Raw genomic sequence first — 26,874 nt, forward strand, 5'->3', positions numbered from 1 at the left:
ATTGGGATTATCTCATTTAAGATCTTAAATTTATTTACATCTGTAAAGACTTTTTTTTTTTTTTTTGATACAGGGTTTCACTCTGTCTCCCAGGCCCAGAGCACAGTGGTGTGATCACAGCTCACCACAGTTTTGATCTTCCCGGGCTCAGGTAATCCTCCTACCTAGGCCTCCCGAGTAGCTAGGACTACAGGTGCGTGCCACCACACCTGGCTAGTTTTCTGTAGAAACAGATTCACCATGTTGCCCAGACTGGTCTTGAACTTGTGGGCTCAAGCGATCTCCTGCCTTGGCCTCTCAAAGTGCTGGGGTAACAGGCATGAGCCACCATACCCAGCTACAAAGACTCTTTTCCCACATAAGGTCACATTCACAGGGTCCAAGTAGACATCTCTTTTCAGGGGACCACAGTTCAACCCACTACAACTAAGCAGTGCCACACTTTTCTTCAGGTGGTGTGGCTTATTGGATATTTCATTTTTAGGTGACCTTGGCCACTTGCTGAAGAAGGGATAGACCCATTCCCTCTGCAGAAGGGCTGAGGTTTAGGCAAGGTCAACTCTTTCCTCTGTCTCATGGCATTAACGTTCCTATGCCCGTTAGGTGTCATTCTGCTAGCCCGCCTTGTTCTCTGGGGTTGGGGGGCTCCCAGTGGTCGGCAGTTCTGGCAATATGTCCCTGTGTCGACTCACTGCCACGTGATCTTGGGCAAGCCATGCCGCCTCTTTCAGACTCAGTTTCTCCATCTGTAAAGTGAAGGCTCATGCTCCCCACCCCTGGATCGGAGATGCTGGGGGAGTCCCTAAATAGGAAGCCCCATGTGTGTCCTTAGGTGGGAATTCTGGGCCTTGCTGCACGGAGGAGCTGCTGATGGCCTCAGGCTCTTCCTGTGGACCCTGGGGTACACAGCCTCACCCCACCCACTCTTGACCCTCCAAGAGCAATAGAGTCAAGCCCCAAATACTTCACTTGTTTCTTTTTATTTGGTGTTGGATCCAGGACAAGGGCAGTGGGGAATCGAAGCAGGGGCTTCCCTAGCTTCGTATCCCCCAGGCCCCTGTGCCTCTGGAATGTACCAACAAGGGGCAGGGGTTTCAGGGGGCTCAGCCTCTTCATGGGGCAGGTCTCAGCCCTGGGTTTGTCACAGTCTGGCCTTGAATTTGCCTTTGGCCTTGACCTTCCTACAGGTGCTAGGAATTGTTCCGACTTCAAAGGGCAGAGGCAACAAGGCACTTCCAGCTGGGGGCCTCGGAGGCACAGGAGAGCAGGAGCCTCGGTGTGAAAGGAGGGGAGAAGAAGGAGATGATCAGAAATCTGTTGAGGAAGGGGCTTCTGAGGGAGACAAGCTCTTCCCTTGGGTGCCAGCCAGCCTGGGAGCTGCCCTCTGCCTGTGCCCTCCAGCCCTGACCCCGTGCTCAGCACTGTCCACTGGGTGTGAGTCACAGGTCGAGGCCCACCTTTCTTGGCTTCAGGATGCCGGGTGCCACCTTGAAATCAAGGTTGGGTGGGAGGGAAATGAAGACCTTAGCCGTGGGTAGAGTCCTCAAGGCCTTGCTTGTGGTCGACAGGGCCTTAGTGCCCACCAGCTTGCTGTGCTGTCGTCTGAGGACCTGGCCCTGGTGTTGGAGTACATGGGGAGAAGGCAGCTGGGCCTTGGTGTGGAGGCTGGGGAAGTGGTGAGGGGCTGTGGGAGCAAGAGAAGCTGTGAGGGCCTGGGGGGCCCCCAAGGTGGCCTAGCTGCCCTAAAAGGTATGTGTGGAGGATGGGGGGATGTGGAGGGAGTGGGGTGAAGGCAGATGGAGCCCTCCCGGTTCCTCCTCCAGAGGCAGTGAGAAGAAAACAGGGTAGAGTCCAACAGACCTGGGTCTGCATCCCAGCTGTGCCCCTTCTGAGCTGTGCAACCTTGGGCAACTTCCTTAAACTTCCTGATACCTCGGCTGGAAAATGGGGATAATAGCACCTACCTTGCTAGGCTGGTGTAAGCACTAAAGGAGCTGGGCAGGTAGCGGCATGGGGCAAACTGTTAAGTGCAAGACACATGTTAGTTCTTTCTCCCAGAGGTGACTGCTTGAAGGCAAAGGCAGAATACTGCAGTGGGAAAAGCATGGGCATTGGAGAGAGCAACCTGGGCTTAAGTCCTGGCATCTTTGAAATAAGGTCATCTTTGAAATAAGTCACTCTGTGAGGCAGAGTAACTACTTTGGAGGAGACAATACTCATTTGGCTGGGTATTTATTTATTTATTTATTTTTTTTTGAGACAGAGTTTCGCTCTTGTCGCCCAGGCTGGAGTGCAATGGTGCAATCTCGGCTCACTGCAACCTCCGCTTCCTGGGTTCAAGCGATTCTCATGCCTCAGTCTCCCAAGTAGCTGGGATTATAGGCACCTGCCCCTACACCCGGCTATTTTTGTATTTTTTAGTAGAGTAGAGATGGGGTTTCACCATGTTGGCCAGCTTGGTCTCGAACTCCTGACCTCAAGTGATCTGCCCGCCTCGGCCTCCCAAAGTGCTTTTTTTGTGTTTTTGTTTTTAAGACAGCATCTCGCTCTGTCTCCCAGGCTGGAATGCAGAGGTGCGATCATAACTCACTGCAGCCTTGACTTCCCGGGCTCAAGCGATCCTCATTAGCCTTGCAAGTAGCCTGGACCACAGGCTCGCACCACCATGCCCAGCTATTTTGGCTGTGTATTTTTAAAGAATACTTTGTGAGTAGTGGCTTTTACTTGCTACTGGTGGCTCTTCGGTAGGGTGGCTGATCCAGGTGGTTGGGAGGGGCCTGGAGAGCAGGAATAAATCGTCTTGGGACACTCGGGTGTTTGGGGGAATGGTCTTACCCAGGGCCTGGGGGTTCTTCGGACTCAATGGCAATCTGTTCAAGTGGTGGGGTTGCCTGTCCCCACTAGAAAAGGTCATGGTGAAAACGCAGCCCATCCTGGTGCTGGGGGTGTCCCACTCCCGGAGATTGGGGCAGACCAGGGCTGTGGCCATTTTCGCCTTGCCTTTCTTCCCCTTTCCGGGGGCTGAAGTGGTGGCAGTGGAGACTGGCTTCTCACTGTGCCCCAGGCTCCTGGCCCCAGCGCCTTTCTAGAAGCTGACCTGTGGGTAGGGGTCCCCGAGTTCTTGCCTTCCCCAGAGCCTCGCTGCGTCAGCAGAGGGACTGCTGGGCGGACCCCCATCCGCCGATGACACATCGCCATGGGCTTCTTGATGGTGAAGCCCTCTACCAGGAGCCGGATGCCCACATATTGAGGCACCTCCACAGCAGGCTGTGGGCAAGAAGAGGAAACAAGGCCCACTCAGTCAGTGGTACTGGAATCCTTGGCCCAGCGGGACCCAGAGTAGAGATGGGTGGAATTACTTTCTGAGGCACCTGGTCAAAGAGGCGTTTCTGAGCTGAGAAATGGAAAGCCCACCTCTGAGTCAGTACCTGGAGTCACAGAGCTCCAGGAATTGCTAGCCCAGAGGAAGGGGGAATCCTAGCCATGTCCCACCAGCACCCCTCAGCCACATTTCCCTCCTAAGCTGCCCCCAGCCCCTGCTGGAATGTGTGTGGCTCCACTGCACAGGCCACTGCCAGTGGACAGCTTCCTGAGCTGAGCCAATCAGATTCTCTGCACAGAGAATTTGAGTTACGCCACCCAGACAAGTAAGAGGTTTGGAGCCTGCCTAGAGCCTCGTGTGAATCCAGGTTATGGGGAAGCAGAAATTAAGAACCCTAAAGAAGACAGTCTGTGGAGAGAATGAAGTAGCGAATATGCAGAAGAAGGCAGAGAGAAGGGTCCAGGAGAGGGACTCCCTTACAACTCTCAGTTCCTATCAGGCCAAGCTGTATGTCCTGCCCTCAGCTGGGCTCCAGGAGAGCTCCCTGTGCCTTGCTAGCAACCTGGAGCCAACTGGAGGTATCTTCTGTGCCACTGAAGGATCCTGATCAGAATCTATCTAAACATCAGAATTACTTGGAGCTTGTTAAAAATACAGCTATTGGCCGGGCATGGTGGTCACACCTATAATCCCAGTGCTTTGGGAGGCTAAGGCTGGCAGATCACTTGAGGTCAAGAGTTCGAGACCAGCCTGGCCATCATAGCCAAACCCTGTCTCTACTAAAAATACAAAAAAATTAGCAGGTCATGGTGGCAGGCACCTGTAATCTCAGCTACTCGGGAGGCTGAGGCAGGAGAATTGCTTGAACCCAGGAGGCAGAAGTTGCAGTGAACCGAGATCACACAATTGTACTCCAGGGAGAATTGCTTGAACCCAGGAGGCAGAAGTTGCAGTGAACCGAGATCACACAATTGTACTCCAGCCTGGGTGACAAGAGCGAAACTCCATCTCAAAAAAAAAAAAAAAAAAAAAAATACAGCTATTGCCAGGTGCGGTGGCTCTTTGGGAGGCCGAGGCGGGTGGATCAGCTGAGGTCAGGAGTTGGAGACCAGCCTGGCCAACATGGCGAAACCCCGTCTCTACTAAAAACACAAAAATTAGCCGGCCATGGTGGGCGCCTGTAATCCCAGCTACTCAGGATCTGAGAAGGAGAATCACTTGAATCCGGGAGGCGGAGGTTGCAGTGAGCCGAGATAGCACCACTGCACTCCAGCCTGGGTGGCAGAGTGAGACTCTGTCTCAAAAAAAAAAAAAAAAAAAAATCAAATAAAAATATAGCTATCAGCACTCCCAAGTAGTCCCAGATGATGAGGGAAAGCTCATCTTTACAGAAGAATCTCAGTTAATAAATGCAGAAGGAACAACAGAATTAGACATTTGCCATTTTGCAACTCTAATAAAATAGGCAATAATCAAAACTGGTATCAAAACAATTAGATGAAAGGATGACAGGAAAATGTGTAATCTGGACAGAGCCAACACAGCACCTTACAGAAAAATTAATTGCAAAGGGGAGATGTAGCTTATAATGGAGAGATCTGGTAGTCACCACTGTAATCCACAGTCAAACTCAGCAGCACTAACTGTGAGACACTCTCACAGGATGTGCCTTGTGATGCCACATGAGGTACGCGGCATCAGCTCTGAAGTGCTCTTGGGAAAAATGTTTAACCTGAACCTCATCAAACTATTTGACCTAACTTCTAGTTCCTGAGACAATCAGCTAACAGAAGACCAAGGTAAATAACACCATAAGGAAACAATCAGATAAATCCAGAATGTGGGACAGTTCTACAAAACAACCTGCCTGGCCCCTCAAAAGATCAAAACTATGGGGTCAAAAAGCACTGGGGCTGGCCTAGATGAAAAGAGACAAAAAAAAGCAGTGCAAGGTATAAGCCTTCACTATGTGCTGGCCTAAAAACAAAAACAAGAACAAATCAGCAATAAAAGACATTTAGAGGGCTTGGCGCGGTGGCTCATGCCTGTAATCCTAGCACTTTGGGAGGCCGAGGCGGGCAAATCACGAGGTCAGGAGATCGAGACCATCCTGGCTAACATGGTGAAACCCCATCTCTACTAAAATACAAAAAATTAGCCGGGCATGGTGGCAGGTGCCTGTAGTCCCAGCTACTCAGGGGGCGGAGGCAGGAAAATCGCTTGAACCCGGGAGGCGGAGCTTGCAGTGAGTGGAGATGGTGCCACTGCACTCCAGCCTAGGCGACACAGCAAGACTCCGTCTCAAAAAAAAAAAAAAAAAAAAAAGATATTTGGGGGACATTTGAAAAATGCAGATGCATAGTCTCCTCCCCAAGCTAGACATTTTGGGTCAATCTCTGGGGGTGGAGCCTCCTGACATCCATACCTTTAGAAGCTTTCAGATGCTTCTGGCCTGGGCACTGGCATTGGGAGCACTGCACTACAGTGGCACCTTTTCCCTCAGCTTGCTCATATTTTCCTGCCCATGTATTTCTCCATTTACATTTTCTGAAACCAAAACGCCAATATATTAATTTAAGAAATGATCAGTAACTGTAACAAAGACGAGGTCACTTAGGTCATGTGATCGGTACGTTCTCTTCCTGTAACCAAACCTTGACAGAAACCGAATGCTAATCAGAAGCCACTTAAACTGCCACAAGATTCTATCCAGAGCTCAGAAAGCCTTGCAATCAATTTTCTGACTGATTTTTTAAAATGCTGTTCTATTTTACAAGTAGACTCCAATCTCTTTTTGGAGCAAGATGAGTGAAATAATTATAATACTAATAATAATAGTAGCTACCAGTAATTGCCTATTACTATACATTCAGGCACTTTACAGGTTATACATGATGCAAGTCCTAACCTTATTAGGTAATAATAACATTAGCTAAAACTTAGTAGCATTTACTATGTGCCAGGCACTATTCTAAAGTACTTTACTGGCTGGGCACGGTGGCTTCTGCCTGTAATCCCAGCATTTTGGGAGGCCGAGGTGGGCGGATCACCTGAGGTCAGGAGTTCGAGACCAGCCTGGCTAACATGGCGAAACGCTGTATCTACTAAAAATACAAAAATTAGCCAGGCGTGGTAGTTGGCACCTGTAATCCCAACTACTTGGGAGGCTGAGGCAGGAGAATTGCTTGAACCCAGGAGGTGGAGGTTGCAGTGAGCCAAGATCATGCCACTGCACTCCAGCCTGGGCAACAGAGCGAGACTCTGTCTCAAAAATAAATAAATGAAGTACTTTACTTATCAACTCATTTAATTCTCACAACTCATAGTACCTAACTTTGTGAGTTAGGTACTACTTTTATTCTTACAGATGAGGAGACCTAGGGGTTAGGAACTTGTCCAAAGTCACACAGCTTGTTGTCACTGAACAGGAATTTGAACCCAAGGAGATTCCAGAATCTCTGCTCTTATGACTATGCTACATGCCTCTCTAGAAATATTATCCTCCTATATGAATTCATTTTATTCTCCCATTCCCATGAGAAAGATGGTAATAATGTCCCCATTTCAGAGATCAGGAGACTGAGGCTCAAGGAAGTGAGGTCACCTTAGCAGGACCAGGACTTGAATCTGGGTCTTAAACTGGGTCTGACTGCAGAGTCCTATGCTTCACTATGGGGCTGCCTGGAAGAGGGTGCAGACTCTCTGGGGTCCTGCCTGGGTCCAACCTTCTCACCTGCTTATAGATGAGCTCAAAGGCTCCTGTGTCACAGTTGCGGTCCAGCCGCCGGTCAATGACCACGCGCAGGGTGTCAGCTTGCACGCCAGCACAGAGCCGAGCAGTGACTGCCGTGGAGGGCGCCATCGTGGGGCTGGCGTTGATCTCAATCAGCCAGGGCTGGAAGTCCTCCCCGAACACAAAGTCAGCGCCATAGAGCTCAAAGCTGGCCTTCCGACACTGCACGGTGTCCTGGGAGGTCTGAAGTGCGTGGATCACAGCATCCTTCATGCCAGGCACCATGATGGTGGACCAAGCATTTGGGGCACCCATCTCCTGCAGGTGGGCCTGGAACCTCTGGCTAGACCACATGTTGTCTGGCGGAAGCAGTGGATGCCGATGGCATGAGTTCTCCAGGTGCTTCTGGATGGAGTTGTTGCACAGGTGCACTGAGCTGGGACAGAGAGCAGAAAACTGAGGTCCAGGACCTTGTGTCTCTCCCATCCAAGCTCAGGGAGGACAGGCAAGTCCTGGAAGCAGCCCTGGGCCACCCTGCACTATTCAACTTGAGATGGGGCCCTACTGGGAAGGACAAAAAGGACAGAGGCCTGGGCCCCACCACATTCTTCTAGGGCCAGAACCACTCTTGTCTCTCAGGGCTGCTCTGAGGGTGCGAATTACGGGGGCCACAGTAGTAAGTGCTTTGTGCATAGTCTCAGTTAACCATCCCAGTGTTTGGAAGATAAGAGGGTGCGTAAGGGTATGGCCCCATCATCGCCAGGACATGTTCAAGTGCCATCTCCACACTAATTGTGAGACCTTAGGGAAGTCATCTAACCTGCGTGCTCTTCACATCTGCAAAATGGGGGTAGTAACAGTACCCACTTCACTGTTTTTTTTTTTTCTTCAGACCTGGTGAACAGGAAGTATTCACTGGGTTCTTATTAAGAATGAGATAATGTATACAAAGTGCTCAGCACTATCACATATGAAGCACTCAATAATTGATAGCTATGAATTTCATACTACTGCCTCCATTCTTCAGATGTGGAAACCAAGGCTTAAATAGGTTTTCCCATGACCAGAGTCAAACAACTTGGAAGCTGCAGAGACAGAATTGGAATTCAGGCTTCAACAAGGCTTTCTCTCACCCTAGAAGTTAACACAACATCTTGGTTTTCAAAACTCCTGACCTCCTTTCCCTTGCTCTACATTTGCTTCCCTTTTTCCCCCAACGACAAATATAATCTTTTTTTTTTTTTAGAGACAGATCCTTGATCTGTCGCCCAGGCTGGAGTGCAGTGGCACAATCTCAGTTCACTGCAACCTCCATCTCCCAGGTTCAAGCAATTCTCCTGTCTCGGCCTCCCGAGTAGCTGGGACTACAGGTGCCCGCCAACATGCCCGGCTAATTTTTATATTTTTAGTAGAGACGGGGTTTCGCTATATTGGTCAGGCTGGTCTCAAGCTCCTGCCCTCAGGTGATCCGCCCACCTCGGCCTCCCAAAGTGCTGGGATTACAGGCATGAGCCACTGCGCCTGGCCCAAATAATCTTTTAACCTGTTAGATAATTTCACTTGTGTTCATTGCTTGCCTGTTTCTCCCTGCTAGAATGTAAGCCCTTGAGAGCTGGGATCTTGTTTTGTTCACTGCTATACCCCAAGTGCCCAGAACAGTGCATGGCACAAGGTACACACTCGGTCAAATCTGTTGGAGGGGCCAGGCACAGTGTAATCCCAGCACTTTGGGAAGCCAAGATGGGACTGTCACTTGAGCCCAGGAGTTTGAGATCAACCTGGGCAACATAGTGAGACCCCATGTCTACATAAAAAAATTTAAAAATCAGCTGTGGTACATGCCTGTGGTCTCAGATACTTGGGAGGCTGAGGAGGAAGGATTGCTTGAGCACAGGAAGTCAAGGCTACAGTGAGCCGTGATCATGCCACTGCACTCCAGCCTAGGTAACAGAGTGAGGCCGCCCCTGTCTGTTAAAAAAAAAAAATCTGTTGGATGCAAGGACAGCTGGCAGGATGAGGGCCCGCCTGCCTGCAGTCTTATGTGTGGAGCCTAGTGTTGCTGCACGAGTCCCCTGCACTGTAATCGCCTGTTTGCTTGCTAGCTCCCCAACTAGGCAGGGAGCTCGTGGGAGGCGAGCAAAGGGGCTCACTTGTCCAGGTTCTTCAGGGAGAAGGGCTGCGTGGAAAAGCGGATATAGCTGTCGCGGTAGAACCACACGGTAAGTGGATTCCAGTCAGTTACCAGGAACCACTGTCTGAGGTCAAACTTGGTGCCAAAGATGAGGAGGGGCCGCTCAATATACTTCTGCACCACCCATTTGCCGTCCTTCATCACCATGGAGTTGCCGTTCACCAGCTTCAGCATCTCCTCCAGGTGGTCCATGCACATGATGCCTACGGGGGAAGAGGGCAGTCAGGGATTGGAACGTCAGGCGTGGGCCGGGAGAAGGGCCAGCTTTCATGACCTCTCGTCCCCTCAGAGCTGATAGGGCTGAGTGGGTAAGGCTGTCTCCCTCAATCAGAACCCAGTTCCCTTTGGGAAAGCCAGGAATTTGCTAAGGATTTTAAATTTTTCCTAATTAACCAGTTTTGTTTGATGAAACAGGAATATATACATGGATACAAATTTAAAGTGCTGGGCTTTTTTTTTCCTTGAGACAGCCCTGTCGTCTAGGCTGGAGTGCAGTGACACAAGCCCAGCTCACTGCAACCTCCGCCTCCTGGGTTCAAATGATTCTCCTGCCTCAGCCTCCCGAGTAGCTGGGATTATGGGCGCCCGCCACCACACGTGGCCAATTGTTGTATTTTTAGTAGAGACAGGGTTTCACCATGTTGGCCAGGCTGGTCTGCAACTCCTGACCTCAAGTGATCCACCCGCCTCAGCCTCTCAAAGTGCTGAGATTACAAGCATGAGGCACTGTACCTGGCCAGTGTTGGGGGCTTTTTTTTTTCTTTTTGAGACGGAGTCTTGCTCTGTCGCCCAGGCTAGAGTGCAGTGGCGTGATCTCGGCTCACTGCAAGCTCCGCCTCCCGGGTTCACGCCATTCTCCTGCCTCAGCCTCCCAAGTAGATGGGACTACAGGCGCCTGCCACCACGCCCGGCTAATTTTTTGTACTTTTAGTAGAGATGGGGTTTCACCGTGTTAGCCAGGATGGTCTCGATCTCCTGACCTCGTGATCCGCCCATCTCGGTCCCCCCAAAGTGCTGGGATTACAGGTGTCAGCCACCACGATCGGCTGGGGGCTTTTTTAAAGCATGTGCACCTATTACTTTCTTACCAATAATAGACTATAAAACAAAACAAAAATTAGGCAGTACGAAAGGGCATACAATAAAAAATGTATCTCCTTGTCTAGAGGCAGCCAACTGCTGCTTCCAGGACCTTAAGGATATCCTTCCGGATCATGTGAGAGCCTACACGTGCCTCAGTTTCCCAAGATTGTATAAATTAAAGCATGTTAAGGATTTGGAATAGTGCTTTAGATGCATGACTGCATTTAATCCTCACCTCATAGGAGGTATCATCATCCTCCTCATTTCACAGATGAGGCAACTGAGGTTCAGGGAGGTGATAAAACCTGCTCAAGGTCACGAAGAATATTAGTAGCAGAGCTAGGACTCAAACCCAGGCAATTTGGCTTCAATAGACCTGCACTTTTAACTTCCTTGGCCTCTACTGGTAGATGCAAGTCGTGAGGTGCCAGTGCAGGAAGCAGGAATTGACCCCCACCTCGTCCGCGGGACTTGGCTCCTGGCTTCACGATCCAGATGTTTCGATCCCCTTCCATGTCTATCTGGGGTACCACGGCCCGCAGCTGCTGCAGGATGTCCTCACAGCGCTGGACCTGAGTGTCGAGGTGCCTGAGTTCTGCCCCTTGGCTGTGGGGAAATGATGGAACTTGGGCAGGGCTGGACCTGGGACATGCAGGTGGAGAGGGCAAGGGGAGATATATTCCACCACCCCCCACCGTCATCCAGGCAGCCTTGGTCACACCCTCCCTGCAGATATCCATAGGTCCCTCCCAAGCCTCCAGCCCCATCTTTAAGCCACCCCTGAAATCCTAACCTGCCCAGACTACACGAATGGGAAAGGTTGATAAAATTCCATTAACTGCAAACCACGCCCTACTCCAACACTCCACCTGTGCCACCCCCTTCTTATTACATTTTGTGCCACCCCCCTTCCTATTACATTAAAACTGTCTTTGACAGAATTTAATCATTCCAGTTCCTAATGATAAAGCACCACTATGTGCCAGGCACTGTGACAAGGGCTTTCCATATATTTTCACTAATCCCCTCAAGGCCCTGCCAGGGAAGTATTACTAGTACCCACCCCCTACCCCCCGACTTTTTTTTTTTTTTTGAGACAGGGTCTTGGTCTGTCACCCAGGCTGAAGTGCGGTGGTGAAATCACGGCTCAGTGCAGCCAGGAACTCATAGGTCCAAGTTTCAGCCTCCCAAGTAGTTGGAATTGCAGGCATACACCACCACACCCAAGCTAATTTTTATGTTTTGCAGAGATGGGTCTTATTATGTTACCCAGGCTAGTCTTGAACTCCTGGCCCCAGGTGATCCTCCTGTTCAGCCTCCCAAAGTGCTGGGATTGCAGGCATGAGCTACCACACCCAGCTCTGGTCCCATTTTAGAGAAATGTAAACTAGGCCAGGCACGGTGGCTCCTGCCTGTAATCCCAGCACTTTGGGTGGCGGAGGCAGGCAGATCACCTGAGGTCAGGAGTTCGAGAACAGCCTGGCCAACATGGCAAAACCCTGTCTCTACTAAAAATACAAACATTAGCCAGGCATGGTGGCAGGTGCCTGTAATCCCAGCTACTTGGGAGGCTGAGGCAGGACAATCACTTGAACCAGGGAGACGGAGGTTGGAGTGAGCCAAGATCGTGCCACTGCACTCCAGCCTGGGTGACAGAGCAAGACTCCGTCTCAAAAAAAAAAAAAAAAGAAAAGAAAAAGTAAACTGGGATGGGCATAGTGGCTCATGCTTGTAATCCCAGCACTTTGAGAGGGCAAGGTGGGCGGATCACGAGGTCAAGAGATCGAGACCATCCTGGCCAATATGGTGAAACCCCGTCTCTCCTAAAAATACAAAAATTAGCCGGGTGTGGTGGTGGGCGCCTGTAATCCCAGCTACTCGGGAGGCTGAGGCAGGAGAATCGCTTCAACCCAGGAGGCGGAGGTTGTAGTGAGCCGAGATCACGCCATTGCACTGCACCATGGGCAACGGATCGAGACTCCATCTCAAAAAAAAAAAGAGTAAACCGAAGCTTTGAGAGTTAAGGGACTTACCCAAGGCCATACACTGAAAGTTGAGTGGTTCAGCCAGGATTCAAACTCTGTCCTGTCTGATTCCTCCACCCATAGGTGCTTTTTGGGGTTCATTCCTGTCTTAATCTGTGCCTAATATTGGCTGAAACAATGTTAGCCTAATTCCTTTCAAGCACATCTATATCACACCTCTTCTTGCTTGTTTTCTTCCCATCATTTACCCCCACCTGACACATCTGCTTATTTGGTTATTGTCTGAATCCCCTAACTAGAATATAAACTCCTTAAGAGCAGGAACATTTTCTGTAGTTGTTCTCTGCTGTAATCCCCATCCCCAAGCACCACACCTGGCACTCAGCAGGTACTCCCTGAAAGTTTGCTCAATGAATGAACGGTTGGCTCAGCAAGTACTTTGGTAGGAGCTTGCCTCAGCAACTGGGCTGCACAGACAGGGTTTCATGAACAAAGAGGGACCCTGTTCTCTACAAGACAGAAAATGTCCTGAACTAAACCAAGTCACAAAATACCCCAGATGGCTGCCTCATCCAGACTCTTGCATTTCTTTCCTTTTGACTGAATAGGACGGGAGCCTCCTATTCAGGGGAAGCTAACTCTGTAACATCTTAGCATCTTGAATGTCTCCAGTCATGGAGAACTTTCTCTTTTTTAAGGAGGAGACAGCAGCCACTGGGGCAGTGCCAGGAAGAGGGACCGCCAGATGCAGGGGGCTAGGCAAGGTGTCCCAGGAGTACTCACACCTATGTCCTGACAAATTTTCTATGGTCCGTAGCATGAAGTATCTTTTCAGTAATCTGTGATGTGGCCCAGGAAAATATCACACAGGAGTGTAATTTGAAAAAGTATATTCGACATGACAATATGATTTTATAATTAGCAAAAAGAAAAAAAATACCAGTATTTTAATGAAAAGTCAACCTTGATGAAAACCTGGCTGGCTTAGTTCTTAAAATCCAGGATTTAAAAAAAAAACAACTGGCTGTTTTTTTCTTTTTTTTGAGATGGAGTCTCGCTCTGTTGCCCAGGCTGGAGTGCAGTGGAGCGATCTCGGCTCACTGCAAGCTCCGCCTCCTGGGTTCACGCCATTCTCCTGCCTCAGCCTCCCAAGTAGCTGGGACTACAGGCGCCCACCACCACGCCCAGCTAACTTTTTTGTATTTTTAGTAGAGATGGGGTTTCACCATGTTAGCCAGGATGGTCTTGATCTCCTGACCTCATGATCTGCCCGCCTTGGCCTCTCAAAGTGCTGGGATTACAGGCGTGAGCCACCGCGCCCGGCCCTGCTAATTTTTGTATTTTTAGAAGAGATGGGGTTTCACCATATTGGCCAGGCTGGTCTTGAACTCCTGACCTCATGATCCGCCAGCCTTGGCCTCCCAAAGTGCTGGGATTACAGGCATAAGCCATCGCCCCAAGTGGAATTGGTTTTTTTAAAAAGTTGAGAAGCATTAACAGTAAATATTGAATGAATTAGGCCGAGTGCAGTGGCTCACATCTGTTAATCCCAGCACTTCGGGAGGCCAAGGCGGGTGGATTGTTTGAGCTCAGGAGTTCAAGACCAGCCTGGCCAACATGGTGAAACCATGTTTCTATAAAAAAAAAAAAAAAAAAAGAAAAATTTGCCAGGCCTGGTGGCACACACCTGTAGTCCTAGCTACTCAGGAGGCTGAGGTGGGAAAATCACTTGAGCCTGGGAGGCAGAGGTTGCAGTGAGCCAAGATTGCGCCACTGCACTCCAGCCTGGGTAACAAAGTGAGACCCTGTCTCAAAAAAATAAAATAAAATATTGAAGGAATGAATGAATGCTGGTCATTTGTACTGAACCATTCAACACTGTGTATGTCTGTTATATGATGCAATGTTTTATGTAATCCCAACTTTAGAGAGGTTCCTATAGCCCTCTCTAGAATTTGCCCCCACACACCAGAAATAAAAAGGACTCATGTGCTTCACGACTAATGTTCTAAGTCTTGAAAAATTTTTTTTTTTTTTTTTTTTTTGAGACAGAGTCTCACTCTGTCACCCAGGCTGGAGTGCAATGGTGCAGTCTCGGCTCACTGCAAGCTCCGACTCCCGGGTTCAAGCGATTCTACTGTCTCAGCCTCCTGAGTAGCTGGGATTACAGGCATGCGCCGCCATGCCCAGCTAATTTTCGTATTTTTAGTAGAGATGGGGTTTCGCCATATTGGCCAGGCTGGTCTTGAACTCCTGACCTCAAGTGATCTGCCCGCCTCGGCCTCCCAAAGTGCTGGGATTACAGGCGTGAGCCACCACGCCTGGCCGCGTTGATAATTCTTAATTTAAGATGGGTAGCTTTACATTTTCCAGTAGCCAAAGAGAAAGTACTGGGCCACCTAAGTTATGTCCTGACATTTAGAAAAGATGCAGTGAATTACTTGCTAATGATGTGGGTCTGCTGCTGATGTCATTCATTAGTTCTTCGGTTTCCCCTATTGAGTAATTAAATCTGTCCATTTCTTCCCATTACCACCACCCCAGCTGAGATTCCTAGCACTCCCACCTGGCTTCCTGCAGGTCTCAAACCTTGAGCTGTGTCCCGGTTGAGAACAGGGGCTACGCTTCATTTCTGGAACCTGGCACAATGCTTGGCACATCGGAGTTGCTCAAGAAATGCTTACTGTGTGTTCTGCCTTCAGAGCTGTTCTCCCTCCAGTCGCTGCTGCATGCTTTTCCCGAATGGAATCTCCCTAAAGCAGCACCAGGCTCACCTTGATCCTCCCTTCCCCCACCTAAGAACCTTTTTCCAAAGTGTGTTCAGAAAACACTGCCCCTCAGGATGCTTGGTGGGAGGCAGGGCACTGGGCTCACTTAAGTACAGGATAAGCAGCACACTGTCTCTATAGGCTTACACCACCCATAGGTTCTGAAGAGTACTGCCCCAGGGAAGCCTCTTTAATTAACTGCTTAATCCAGTGTTTTCCAAATGTGATGGACCACAAAAGCCCTTTTTTCATAAAATGTATTTACTTCCTGTAGAATTAACATCCATACAACACACACTTTGGGCAATGTGCTGTCCATTTGGTGGCACAGGCCATGCTCTTAGTGACTATGCTATGCCAAGAACCAAGAAAAGCGGCCCAGACCCTATCATGGAGGCAGTGAGAGTCCTTGAGGGTTCCTGAGCAGAAGAACAGCAGGGTAAACGAGCGGGAGACTTGGGGAAGGGGTAGGGGCTGCACGAGACAGAAAGGGTCTATCCCTAAGCCCCTGCCCACAGCCCAAAGTCCCAGCTGCAGGAAACTCACTGGACCACTTGGTAGTAGCGCTGGAGGAAGAGGGACCAGCCCTCGGGGGTGAGGTACAGCGGGGCCTCCAGGTCCTTGTCGATGTCCGTGTGGGCCAGGTTGCTAAGGTACTCCTCACACGCACACAGAGCTTCATCCACAAACTCTGGGGACACCAACACTGGGTTTTTCTCCTGTTTCTTGGGCTGCTTGTCTCCTGCACATAGGGAGGGGCCTGTCACGATCCCATATCAAGGCAGGTAACCCGACGCATGCCACAGCCCCCATTGTCCTAAGGCCTGTCACTTACCTGAGGCCCAGCACGAACCTAGATAGATCCCCTACTGCCCTGGGATGTGTCACTTAGCTGAGGCTTTGCTCTAAATTCACTGCAACTCTAGCACTTGCCCTTGGCTCCCACTGTCCCAGGACCTGTCACTCGAGGCTCTGCCCTAAATGTCCCCAAGGCCTCTGACAGCACCTATAGCCTCTCTGCCCCTGGGACCTCTAACACACCTGAGGCTCTGCCTAAAATGCACCCGGGAGCCTTGGCCTATGTGAACCCAGTTATACATGAATATCCCTCCCCCAAGTCTGACACAGCTTCTTAAGTCCACACACCAGAAATCCAGACCCACTCCCAGAATCCTGATACAGAGATACAACCCTTAGACCACAGAAACACTAACCTCTGTGTGCACTGTTACTGCACAAGGCCCTGACACACCTGAAAGTGATTACAGAAACTGACCCTTCAGAAGACCCCGTGCACATCCACAGACCTGACTCACCCCTGAACATCGCAGTGCTCTGAAGATCCTGATATACAACTGAGGCCCTCAAACTCCTGCAGCCTGACCTATACTATAAAAGCTTAAGCACAGGGTCTCTGGCCACACCTGAGGCCCTTGGGCCCCTTATCCTGGCACACAACCAAGCCTTCCTTGTATGTGACACACACAAGAGACAGCAATGGGGAAGTCTCTCTCTGGAAGAGGCAGGGATTTTCCTCCTTCCTGGAGAGCTGCCTCTACTTCCCTGAATCCGTCGCTGATGGGTCCCTGGATTACAGGACTAGGAGCCTGGAGACACGAACTAAATCCAGAAAGGGAAAGGGCAGGCAGTGGTTGGGCTGGCATGCATGATAGTGAGGGGTCCTCTGTGTCCCCCTCCACTCCAAGCTGTTCCTTATGTTCAGGCCTAAGCTGTTCTCAGGCCATGTGTAAAGCCCAGTTTCACTGCTTCCTCCTCCTCAGAGACCTGAACTCCTCACAGGCAGGGATGGACCATGTCTTCTTAGTCTGCCCTCTCCAGGGTGCCCGGCTACATGCCAGGCCCATGGGAGGGCTGAATGAGGAGTGGATCAACTAACAAATGGATGGGAAGACAAGTGTCTAGGTACCTGGGACAGAAGAATGGATGAGTGGATGGACTGGAGAACAGATAGGTAGTAGATAGGAGAATGGAATAGCAGGTAGATAGATGGGTAGATGGATCTGTGGAAGGATAGGTAGGCAGGGAGTGGATAGATGGATGGGGAGTATGGAGCTGTCAGTTAGATGAATGAAGAGATTAACAATGGGTGACAGGTGGGAGGATGGAAGGATGAGTGGAAGGGTGGATGGGTGAATCGGTAGATCAGAGAGTGGGTGAATACGTGGGTGGATGAGTGGATGGATGGATGGTGGATGGATGGATAGATGGGTAGATGTGAATCATACACAGATGTGTGGATGAACCAGTAGGTGGGTGGATGAATAGATAGGTAGAAGGGCAGATAGGTGGAAGGGCGGATGGGTGGAGGATAAATGGGTGGGAGAGTGGAGGTAACCACAGTTCTTACCTGAGGCCTCTTCCTCTACTGCCTGAATAGGGTATGACTTCCACTCAGACTTCACCACCAGCTTGAGAACGTTGCGGGCAGCGGTCAGCCAGAAGTCCTCTGCTCCCAGGCCAGGGGATACCCTGCTCAGCCCCTAGGCTTGAGGCCTGTTCTGGTTCCAGAACCTCATCATGACTTGCCCCATTTTGGATTCAGAACCTGACTCTACCTTTTCTGACTCTAGAGCCTAAATTTAGAACTTGCTCCTGTTTCAGGCTGGGCACGGTGGCTCATGCCTGTAATCCCAGCACTTTGGGAGGCTGAGGTGGGTGGATCACGAGGTCAGGAGATCGAGACCATCCTGGCTAACACAGTGAAACCCCGTCTCTACTAAAAATACAAAAAATTAGCCAGGCGTGATGGCGGGCGCCTGTAGTCCCAGCTATTCGGGAGGCTGAAGCAGGAGAATGGCGGGAACCCAGGAGGTGGAGCTTGCAGTGAGCCAAGATCGCGCCACTGCACTCCAGCCTGGGTGACAGAGCGAGACCCCATCTCAAAAAAAAAAGAACTTGCTCCTGTTTCAGTTGTGGAACCAGACCCCAAATCTGACCCGACTTGGATCATATTCTGCCTTCAGAATCTGGCTTGGACCCATTGTCTGATTTGTTTCTTCTGTTCATCACCTACTTTTGATACTTATTCTATCCTGAGAAACAGACTGTGTCCTAGTTCAGATTTTGAATGTAATTTAAATCTAGCATAGAATCTGGACCCAAATTCAAATCTGAATTTAGAACATATTGTGGAATTGGAACCTAGTCTGCCTTAGAAACCCAAAGCCTGCAGCCTTTTTTGGAACCCAATTCAACAAGTGGAACTTGATATAAGCCTGGAATCTGTTCTGGATTCCAAACTCAAGGGACTGACCAACTTTTAGAACCTGCTCTAGAATATAAGCCAAGCTACCCAAGCTTTTCTGGAGGTCAGAGTTGACCAAGCTAAGAGGCGTATTAAGGGAGGGCACTTTAGGGAAGGGTAAGGATTGAGGGTGGAAAAGGAAATCTGCTGGGGCAGATGAGGGCATGAAGAGAGGCCTGTTGCTCTCCAATATGAGCCAGAGCTTCAGCCCTGCTCCCAGCCTGAGGTCCAGGCATGGGGCTGGGGGTCTCCTTACCTATGAAGGCTTTTTTGTCATCCTCAGCCCTTAGGCGGTAGCAGCGTGGGAAGAAGGAGTTGGCATCAACCTCATCAAACCACGGCAAATTCCGGAGATTGAGACATAGACCCACCTATGGAGTTAGCCGCTGAGAGGGCAGGGCAGGACTGCCCACACTCAGCACGCACCCAGACAGCTCAGAAAGACTGACTGGATATGCTCTCAGAGCCTTGGCCCCACTTGCAAGGTCTGAGTTGCTCACATCTATCACCATATATTTGCCTGGGCAGTGTCCTTTGCCAAGAATGCCTGATGTCCCTCCTGTCCACCCTTTCACATAATTCTTTTTTTTTTTTTTTTTTTTTTGAGATGGAGTCTCACTCTGTCACCCAGGCTGGAGTGCAGTGGTGTGATCTCAGCTCACTGTAAGCTCTGCCTCCCGGGTTCACACCATTCTCCTGCCTCAGCCTCCAGAGTAGCTGGGACTACAGGTGCCCGACACCACATCCAGCTAATTTGTTGTATTTTTAAGTGATGGCATTTCACCATGTTAGCCAGGATGGTCTCGATCTCCTGACCTCGTGATCTGCCTGCCTCGGCCTCCCAAAGTGCTGGGATTACAGGTGTGAGCCACTGTGCCCAGCCCACCCTTTCTCATTCTTAAACAGCTGCCAAGGCCGAGCGCGGTGGCTCACACCTGTAATCCCAGCACTCTGGGAGGCTGAAGTGGGAGGACTGCTTGAGGCCAGAGGCCAGGAGTTCAAGACCAGCCTGGGCAACATAGCAAGACCTCATCTCTTAAAAATAAAACAAAAAAAGAGCTGCTTCCTCTAGAATCCTTCCTAACCCACACCAATAATATAATGGCAGGTCATTATTATAAAGCCCTTCATCCTTGCCACAACCCCAGAAGATAGGCCTTACTGGTATTCTCATTGAAAGATGAGGAAATTGAGGCTCAGAGAGGTGAAGTCACTTGCTAAGAAACCCAGGTAAGGCTGGGCATGATGGCTCATGCCCGAAATCCCAGCACTTCGGGAAGCTGAAGCAGGTGGATCACCTGAGGTCACCAACATGGTGAAACCCCATCTCTACTAAAAAATACAAAAATCAGCCAGGTGTGGTGACGTGCACCTGTAGTCCCAGCTACTCAGGAGGCTGAGGCAGGAGAATTGCTTGAACCTGGGAGGCAGAGGTTGCAGTGGGCTGAGATTGCACCACTGCACTCCAGCCTGGGAGACAGAGCAAGACTCTGTCTCCAAAAAAAAAAAAAAAAAAAAAAGAAACCCAGGTAAGACAGAATGGGTCCATTAGCCAGATATCTTCTGCTTAGGAGGTAAGAGTCCGCTTGCTCACTATCATTGGATTTGGTGATTGTTCTACCTCCAGACCCATTTTAGTCACCATATCTACAAATGCCAGATACGGTGCTGGGGCTGGATTTGAACTAGCCAGATACTGGTCAGACTCCAAATTTTCTGAATTGTATACTTCCCCTTGTCCTGAGAACTTACTCTTACTAACAAGGAGAGCAGGGAGGAGAGCTGCCAGCCCAAGGGCAGGGGGTTGGAAGCTGCCCTGCCTGCTCCTCTAGGGAGCCCACCTTTGTGGTAAAGGAGCCAGCCCGGGAGTAGTGGTTTATCATCTGATCCTTGGAGAGGAAGCGACAGTCGAGCACATCCCGCTGAGTGGTCCAAATGAAGTAGGGGGTCTCATTCTGAACCATGCGGGACTGGGGAGACAGGAGGAGACAGAAACACAGAGGCCAGTGTGGGTAGCAGGAACTAAGGCAGCCTCTCCCTGCCCTGCTGAGCAGGGTGGGTGACAGGAAGGAGAGCATGCTTCCAAGGTGGCCTCTAGCCCACACATCATCTTTGTGTAAGTCAAGAAGATTTCTCTTCCTCCAGGGCACAGGTGGGCAGAGAGCAAGCCAGCCTTTCAGCCTCCTTTTGGCCTTAGGGAGGCCAAAGACTCCCTTCTGCCTCCCTTTATCACTGCTTAAGGTGTCCTATGAGGCTTGTCAGCCCCCAGGCAGTGGCAGCGTGAGAAGAAGGAGTTGGCATTAGCCTCATCAAACCACAGCAAATTCCAAAGACTGAGACATAGACCCACCTATGGAGTTAGCTGCTGAGGGGGCAGGGCCCATAAGGGTGTCCCCAAGCAGTGACAAAGCTGCACAACTGAATGTCACACTTTGTTCTGGCCCATGGTCATCACTGACTTGCCCAGGGGCAGGACGGTGACTCCAAGCTGATGGGCACACAGCCCGTGACAAAGGCTCTCTCATGGACCCCGCCTCTCTCCATCCTTCCTACAACTCTGGGAGGTGGGATAATTATTAATAACCAATGTCAGCACATGCTGGGCCCTGCTCTAAGCACTTTCCATGTCAATTCATTCACCACAATTCTATGTGGTAGGGGCTAAGGTTATCTCTGTTTTACAGATGAGGAAACTGAGGCACAGGAAGGCAAGTGACTTGCCCAAGGGCTCATGAGATTGACCCATATGAAGCTGCCAATATTCAGCCATTTCTGACATACAGAAATGGCTTTTTTTATTTTTTGAGACGGAGTCTGACTCTGTCGCCCAGGCTGGAGTGCAGTGGCATGATCTTGGCTCACTGCAACCTCCGTCTCCCGGGTTCAAGTGATTCTTCTGCCTCAGCTTCCCTAGTAGCTGGGATTACAGGCGTGCGCCACCAGGCCCAGCTAATTTTTCTTGTATTTTTAGTAGAGGCGGGGTTTCACCATGTTCCCCAGGCTGGTCTCGAACTCCTGACCTCAAATAATCCACCCGCCTTGGCCTCCCAAAGTGCTGCAATTATAGGCGTGACCCACCATGCCCGGCCAGAAATGGCAATTTTATATAGTTGAACTCAGTAAGTGGCACTACCAAGATGGAAACCCAAGTGCCCTCACCTCAACATGCATGTCCTCCACATCATCACACTGACTCTTTCAGCCTTTTTTTTTTAATTTTCAGATAGAGTTATCGCTTGTTCTGTCACTCAGGCTGAAGTGCAGTGGTGCGATTTCAGCTCACTACAACCTCCACCTCCCGCGTTCAAGCAATTTTTATGCCTCAGCCTCCCGAGTAGCTGGGATTACAGGCACCCGCCACCATGCCTGACTAATTTTTGTATTTTTATTTTATTTTTGAGACAGAGTCTCGCTCTGTCGCCCAGGCTGGAGTGCAGGGGTGCGATCTCAGCTCACTGCAACCTTCGCTACCCAGATTCAAGCAATTCTCCTGCCTCAGCCTCCCAAGTAGCTGTGATTACAGACATACACCACTATACCCAGCTAATTTTTCTATTTTTTTAGTAGAGACAGGGTTTCACCATGTTGGCCAGGTTGGTCTTGAACTCCTGACCTCAGGTGATCCATCAGCCTCGGCCTCCCAAAGTGCTGGGATTACAGGTGTGAGCCACTGCTCCCGGCCTTTATTTTATTTTATTTTATTTATTTATTTTTTGAGACGGAGTCTCACTCTGTCACTCAGGCTGGGGTGCAGTGGCATGATTTCAGTTCACTGCAACTTCCACCTCCTGGGTTCAAGTGATTTTCCTGCCTCAGCTTCCTGAGTAGCTGGGATTACAGGCGCCTGCCACCACACCTGGCTACTTTCTTTGTTTATTTGTTTGTTTTTTTAGTAGAGATGGGTTTTCACCATGTTGGCCAGGCTGGTCTCGAACTCCTGACCTCAAGGAATCCACCCGCCTCGGCCTCCCAAAAAGTGCTGGGATTACAGGTATAAGCCACCCCGCTCCGCCTCTTCCAGAGCTTTTTAAGACCTTCCTTCCCGCCTTCACTTACCAAGGGTCGGGGGGAAGGGGAACTATGGGGTTTTTATTTGAAGGGGGAGTTACCATGCATGGAGGCTGTGCTGGCATCTGGTATGACCTAGCAGAGCTCTGAATCCCCAGGCCAGATGGGACACAGCCCTGCTGTGTCCCTCCCCACTCTGCAGGCCTATCTAGCCTTTATTCACTTATTTCTTTTTTAGAGATAGAGTCTTGCTTTGTTGCCCAGGCTGGAGTGCAGTGGTGCAATCATAGCTCACTGCAGCCTGTAACTCCCAGGTTCAAGTGATCCTCCCACCTTAGCCTCCTGAGTAGCTGGGACTACAGGTACATGCCACCACACCCAGATAATGTTTTTCTACCTTTTCTTATAGAGACTGAGTCTTACTATGTTGCCCAGGCTGGTCTTGAACTCCTAGCCTCAAGTGATCCTCCCACCTTGGCCTCCTGAGTAGCTGGGACCACAGGCATGAGCCACCATGTCCAGCTGTATCCAGCCTTTAAAGAAGCAGTTTTTACTACAGATAGGGAAACTATGGCCCAGAGAAAGAAAGGACTTGTCTGAGGTCACCCAGCTGGACACCAATGCTCTCCCTCTAAGCAGGCAGTCCCTGTATCATCTTGGCTCCCAGGGCCCTCACCATCAGAGCATGTGTTCCATCTAGGTCATCAAATTTCAGTAAATCATCGAAGTCAAACAGCTGTGGTGGATGGAACTCCTCGTCCTCATCTTCATCCTCTGTGGATGCAGAGCCCAGAGCTGATGAGTTTCCTCTCCCTGACCCATAGCCCATAAGGCCTCAACCCTGGGACAGTGGGAACCAAAGGAAAGGGACTCAGGAGTGACAGCTGTGGAAAGGGAAGGAACCACTCACCATCTTCAGTGGTGTCACTGTTGCCCATCGCTGAGCTATCCAGATCCTTCTGGGGTGGCAGCAGGGCGGGGCCTGAGCGATGGACCATCTTCTTCTCCACCCAGCCCCTCCGGCGCAAGAGACATCGGATCACCGGGTAGCAGCCTTGGATTGTAAAGATCTTCTTCTGCTGCAAGGTGAGAGAAGGATACTTCTTCAATAAGTATTGCATAAGTGCCAGACATAGGGGATATAAAGGTGAACCAAACAGTTATGGACTCTGCCATCAGGAAATTTTTATATTCCAGTAGGAGAAATAAACAGACTATAAATAAGTAAAGAAATAAATATGCATGGTAATAATGATAATAGCAATGGCTAATATTTATTGAGGACCTACTACATGCTGAGCACTTACATGCGTTACTAACAATACTATGTGTTTTTATTTTGTTTTGTTTGAGACAGGGTCTCACTCTGTTGCCCGGGCTGGAGTGTAGTGGCACAATCTCGGCTCACTGCACCCTCTTCCTCCTGGGTTCAAGTGATTCTCTTGCCTCAGCCTCCTTGAGTACCTAGGATTACAGGTGCACGCCACCACGCCCAGATAATTTTTTTTTTTTTGAGACAGCGTCTTGCTCTGTCACCCAGGCTGGAGTGGCACGATCTTGGCTCACTGCAACCTCCACCTCCAGGGTTCGAGCGATTCTCCTGCGTCAGCCTCCCCAGTAGCTGGGAGTACAGGCATGTGCCACTGCGCCCGGCTAATTTTTGTATTTTTAGTAGAGACGGGGTTTCACCATATTGGCCACGCTGGTCTCGAACTCCTGGCCTCAGGCCAAGGCCCGCCTTGGCCTCCCAAAGTACTGAAATTACAGGCGTCAGCCACCGCATCCGATGCCCAAATAATTTTTATATTTTTTGGTAGAGACTGGGCTTCACTGTGTTGGCCAGGCTGGTCTCCAACTCCTGGCCTCAAGTGATCCTCCTGCCTTGGCCTCCCAAAATGCTGGGATTACAGGTGTGAGCCACCACGTCTGGCCAATACTATGCATTTTTATTAGATACTGTTATCTCCATTTTACTGGCTATGAAACAGAGGCATAGAGAAGTTAAGTACAGTGCCTAAGGCCCCACAGTGGTTAAGCAAAAGAGCAGGGATTTACATCCTGGCAGTCTGGCTCCAGACATTGCATACTTAATGGGATTCAGAAGAACTACTTAGAAATACATGGTCAGGGAAGGCTGAAAGGAAGCCATGAATGTACAGAGCTGGGAAATGGCGGTTCAGGCAGAGGGGAATGCATGTGCAAAGGCCTTGAGGCTGGAGAGAGGTCAGAAGGAACTGAAGGGAGACCAGAGTGAGTGGAACATGGAAAATGATGGGGAAAGCCCCAGAGGAGGTAGGCAGTGGCCAGACTGTGGAAGGCCCTGCAGGCCTTGGAACAGACTTGGATTTCATACTAAGAGCATCATGAGCAAAAAAGGCTAACTGAGGGAATCTTTCTAAGCTTGGCTTGCTGCTGTATTACAAAAAGATGAGGGGACAGGATGGAGGTAGACCAGCTAGGAGGTTGTTATAGTTTGCCTAGGAGAGAAATCACAATTACTAAAATGAAGGTGGTTACAACACAGACGGGAGAAGGTGCTAGAGTTGAGAATCGTTTTGGAGGTGGAGATGACAAGTGGTTTTGCTGATAGGATTAGACCTGTGGGTGAAGAAACAGAAAGATGAATTTTCTGGCGTGAGGTACTGAGAGATGGGAATGACCAGAGACTGGGGAGGACGACAGGTTTGGGCAGGAAGATCAAAGTCTGGTTTGGGACATGAATTTGAAATGCTTGTTAAGTTTTCTGGGTGTAGATGATAGGTAGGGGGCTGGATCTACGGGATGTGGAGTTCGAGGCTGGGCTGGAAGGGGCACAGAGAGGGTGCAGCACACTGACTGGACTCAGCCAAGGACACAGCCAAAGGAGACAGACCTGGGGAAGGGGCCAGGGGGCCACTAATGGCCGAGGAACCTTTAAAGGCCGCTGAAAAGCAGCAGCCAAAGAGGGAGAAAGGAAAACTAGGAGCGTGCAGTCAGACAGCCAAGGGGAAGGGTGTGTGGGGCAGCGGTGTCGAAAGATACAGGGTGCCCAACCGAGATCAAGACCGAAAGGCACTACTGCTGGGTTTGGCTCCCTGGAACTCACCAGGCACCTTGATTAGAGTAGGACATCGCAGGGAACCAGAGTGGAGGGAGCCCAGAAGTTTGGTGCTGAAGGGGTAAATGGGGAGGTAGCTGAAGATGGGTGTGGTGATTGAGGATTTTTGCTGTTGTTTTTTCTTTTGCTTTTGTTTTTTAAGGATATAAGAAAACAGCGCAGGGAGACAGGCTGAGCCGCTCCCGGGGCCCTTTCTAAGCGCCCCTGCCCCTCCTCTGACCTTGACAGCTCTCTCCACGTAGATTTTGGCGTTTCTGAGCCGGTTCATGTGAGACGTCTTGGAGGATCCTCGCCAGAGGACCGGGAAACCTGCAGAAAGATGCGGAGTAGGGGCGGGGTAGACTGAGGCTGGGCCTAGGGTCTCGGCCTAGGATCTTTTCTGGCCGCCGATAGCCACGCCTCTTTTCTTCCTCCTGCCTTCATCCGGATGCCCACCCTCGGCCGCTCTTCTTCCGACCCCCATTCCCTCCACCCCAGCGTCTTGTCGTCCTCGCAGCCGCTGTAGGCCAGAGCGAGCGAGCCGCACGGGCCTCACCATCCTGCGGAGAGGGGTCATCCAGGACCGGGGTGTGCGGGGGGCCGAGGGGGTGGATATCCGCGGCGCCCTGGGCGTGGGTGCCTGGGACCAGCGTCTTGAAGGCGCCGCTGAGGCGGCGCGCAGGGGCGGGGCTGCCCGCCTGGCATCTGCCGCCTGCGTGACCCTCCTCGGGCTGGGCGGAGGCAGGGCCGGGCCATGGCAGCCTGCTGGGTGGACGGAACTCGGAGCGGCGCGCGGAGGGGAAACTGGTGCGTGGCTCGAGAGGCTGCGGCTTCCGCAGCCAGTTGCACACCGCGCCGCCCTCCTGGCGGTACCAGGAGGCCGAGCCCCGGCGCCCGGGCCCCAGCTCCCCCGCGCTCAGGAGCAGTGGCGCGTCGGGGCCCTGCATGCGCCCCTCGCCGCGCTCGCCTTCCCAGCGCCCCTGATCCCGCGCCCCTCCGCGTCGCCGCCTCCTCTGCCGGGAGGTTCCTGCCTAGGCTCGAGCCTTGTCCTCCGTTCCAAGCCCCGCCCCGTTTGCTATTGCCTTGGAAACCATTCCCTGGGCACCATCAGACCGCTCGGGGCTGGTTGGGGGCTCCGATGGGCCCCGGGGCAGTTGAGCGAGGGCTTCCTTAGGACGTGGGGCCTCACCCAGACCCTTGATGAGCAGGGCACTGAAGGCAGAAGAGAGCACTGAGCCCCAGTTAGTGTTGCGATTCCTTATCCAGTACTTCCTGGTGCCACCGGCCCTAGGGTTTGAGTGATTCCACATATTTATAGGCGCTAACAAATGGCCCCTGACCTCATGGAGCTTACTAAAGCCCAGTGTGAGAGGAATAAAAAGCAAGTAACAAAGGAAGAGAATAGTTTACAGGTATAATAATAAGGGCAATGAACAAGCAGAG

At 50.8% G+C, this 26,874-nt stretch overlaps 1 protein-coding gene across 50 annotated transcripts; it reads right to left on the minus strand.

Annotated features, from left to right (window-relative positions):
* Positions 1-26,471, minus strand: TTLL3 (tubulin tyrosine ligase like 3). Of its 50 annotated transcripts, none has more exons than XM_054481440.2 (15): positions 25,988-26,458; positions 25,673-25,761; positions 23,266-23,431; positions 23,032-23,129; positions 20,189-20,317; positions 18,604-18,718; positions 17,451-17,549; positions 15,629-15,824; positions 10,787-10,971; positions 9,206-9,449; positions 7,056-7,491; positions 3,098-3,267; positions 1,861-1,937; positions 1,458-1,684; positions 19-1,272 (listed from the first exon to the last, which is right to left on the minus strand). In XM_054481440.2, the coding sequence occupies exons 1-15, from the start codon at positions 26,376-26,378 to the stop codon at positions 877-879; spliced, it is 3,018 nt and encodes a 1,005-aa protein (XP_054337415.1). In that variant the 5' UTR covers positions 26,379-26,458; the 3' UTR covers positions 19-876. The 50 variants fall into 50 exon arrangements, 45 of the variants coding, with proteins under 45 accessions (XP_054337422.1, XP_054337424.1, XP_054337415.1 ...); XM_054481442.2 differs by having other exon boundaries at positions 1,458-1,616; positions 3,126-3,267; positions 23,266-23,434; XM_054481445.2 differs by having other exon boundaries at positions 1,458-1,616; positions 3,126-3,267; positions 10,787-10,935; positions 23,266-23,434; positions 25,988-26,457.
* Positions 26,472-26,874: the final 403 nt, after the last annotated feature.

Source organism: Pongo pygmaeus, chromosome 2, assembly GCF_028885625.2.
Source record: "Pongo pygmaeus isolate AG05252 chromosome 2, NHGRI_mPonPyg2-v2.0_pri, whole genome shotgun sequence".
NCBI lineage: Eukaryota > Metazoa > Chordata > Mammalia > Primates > Hominidae > Pongo > Pongo pygmaeus.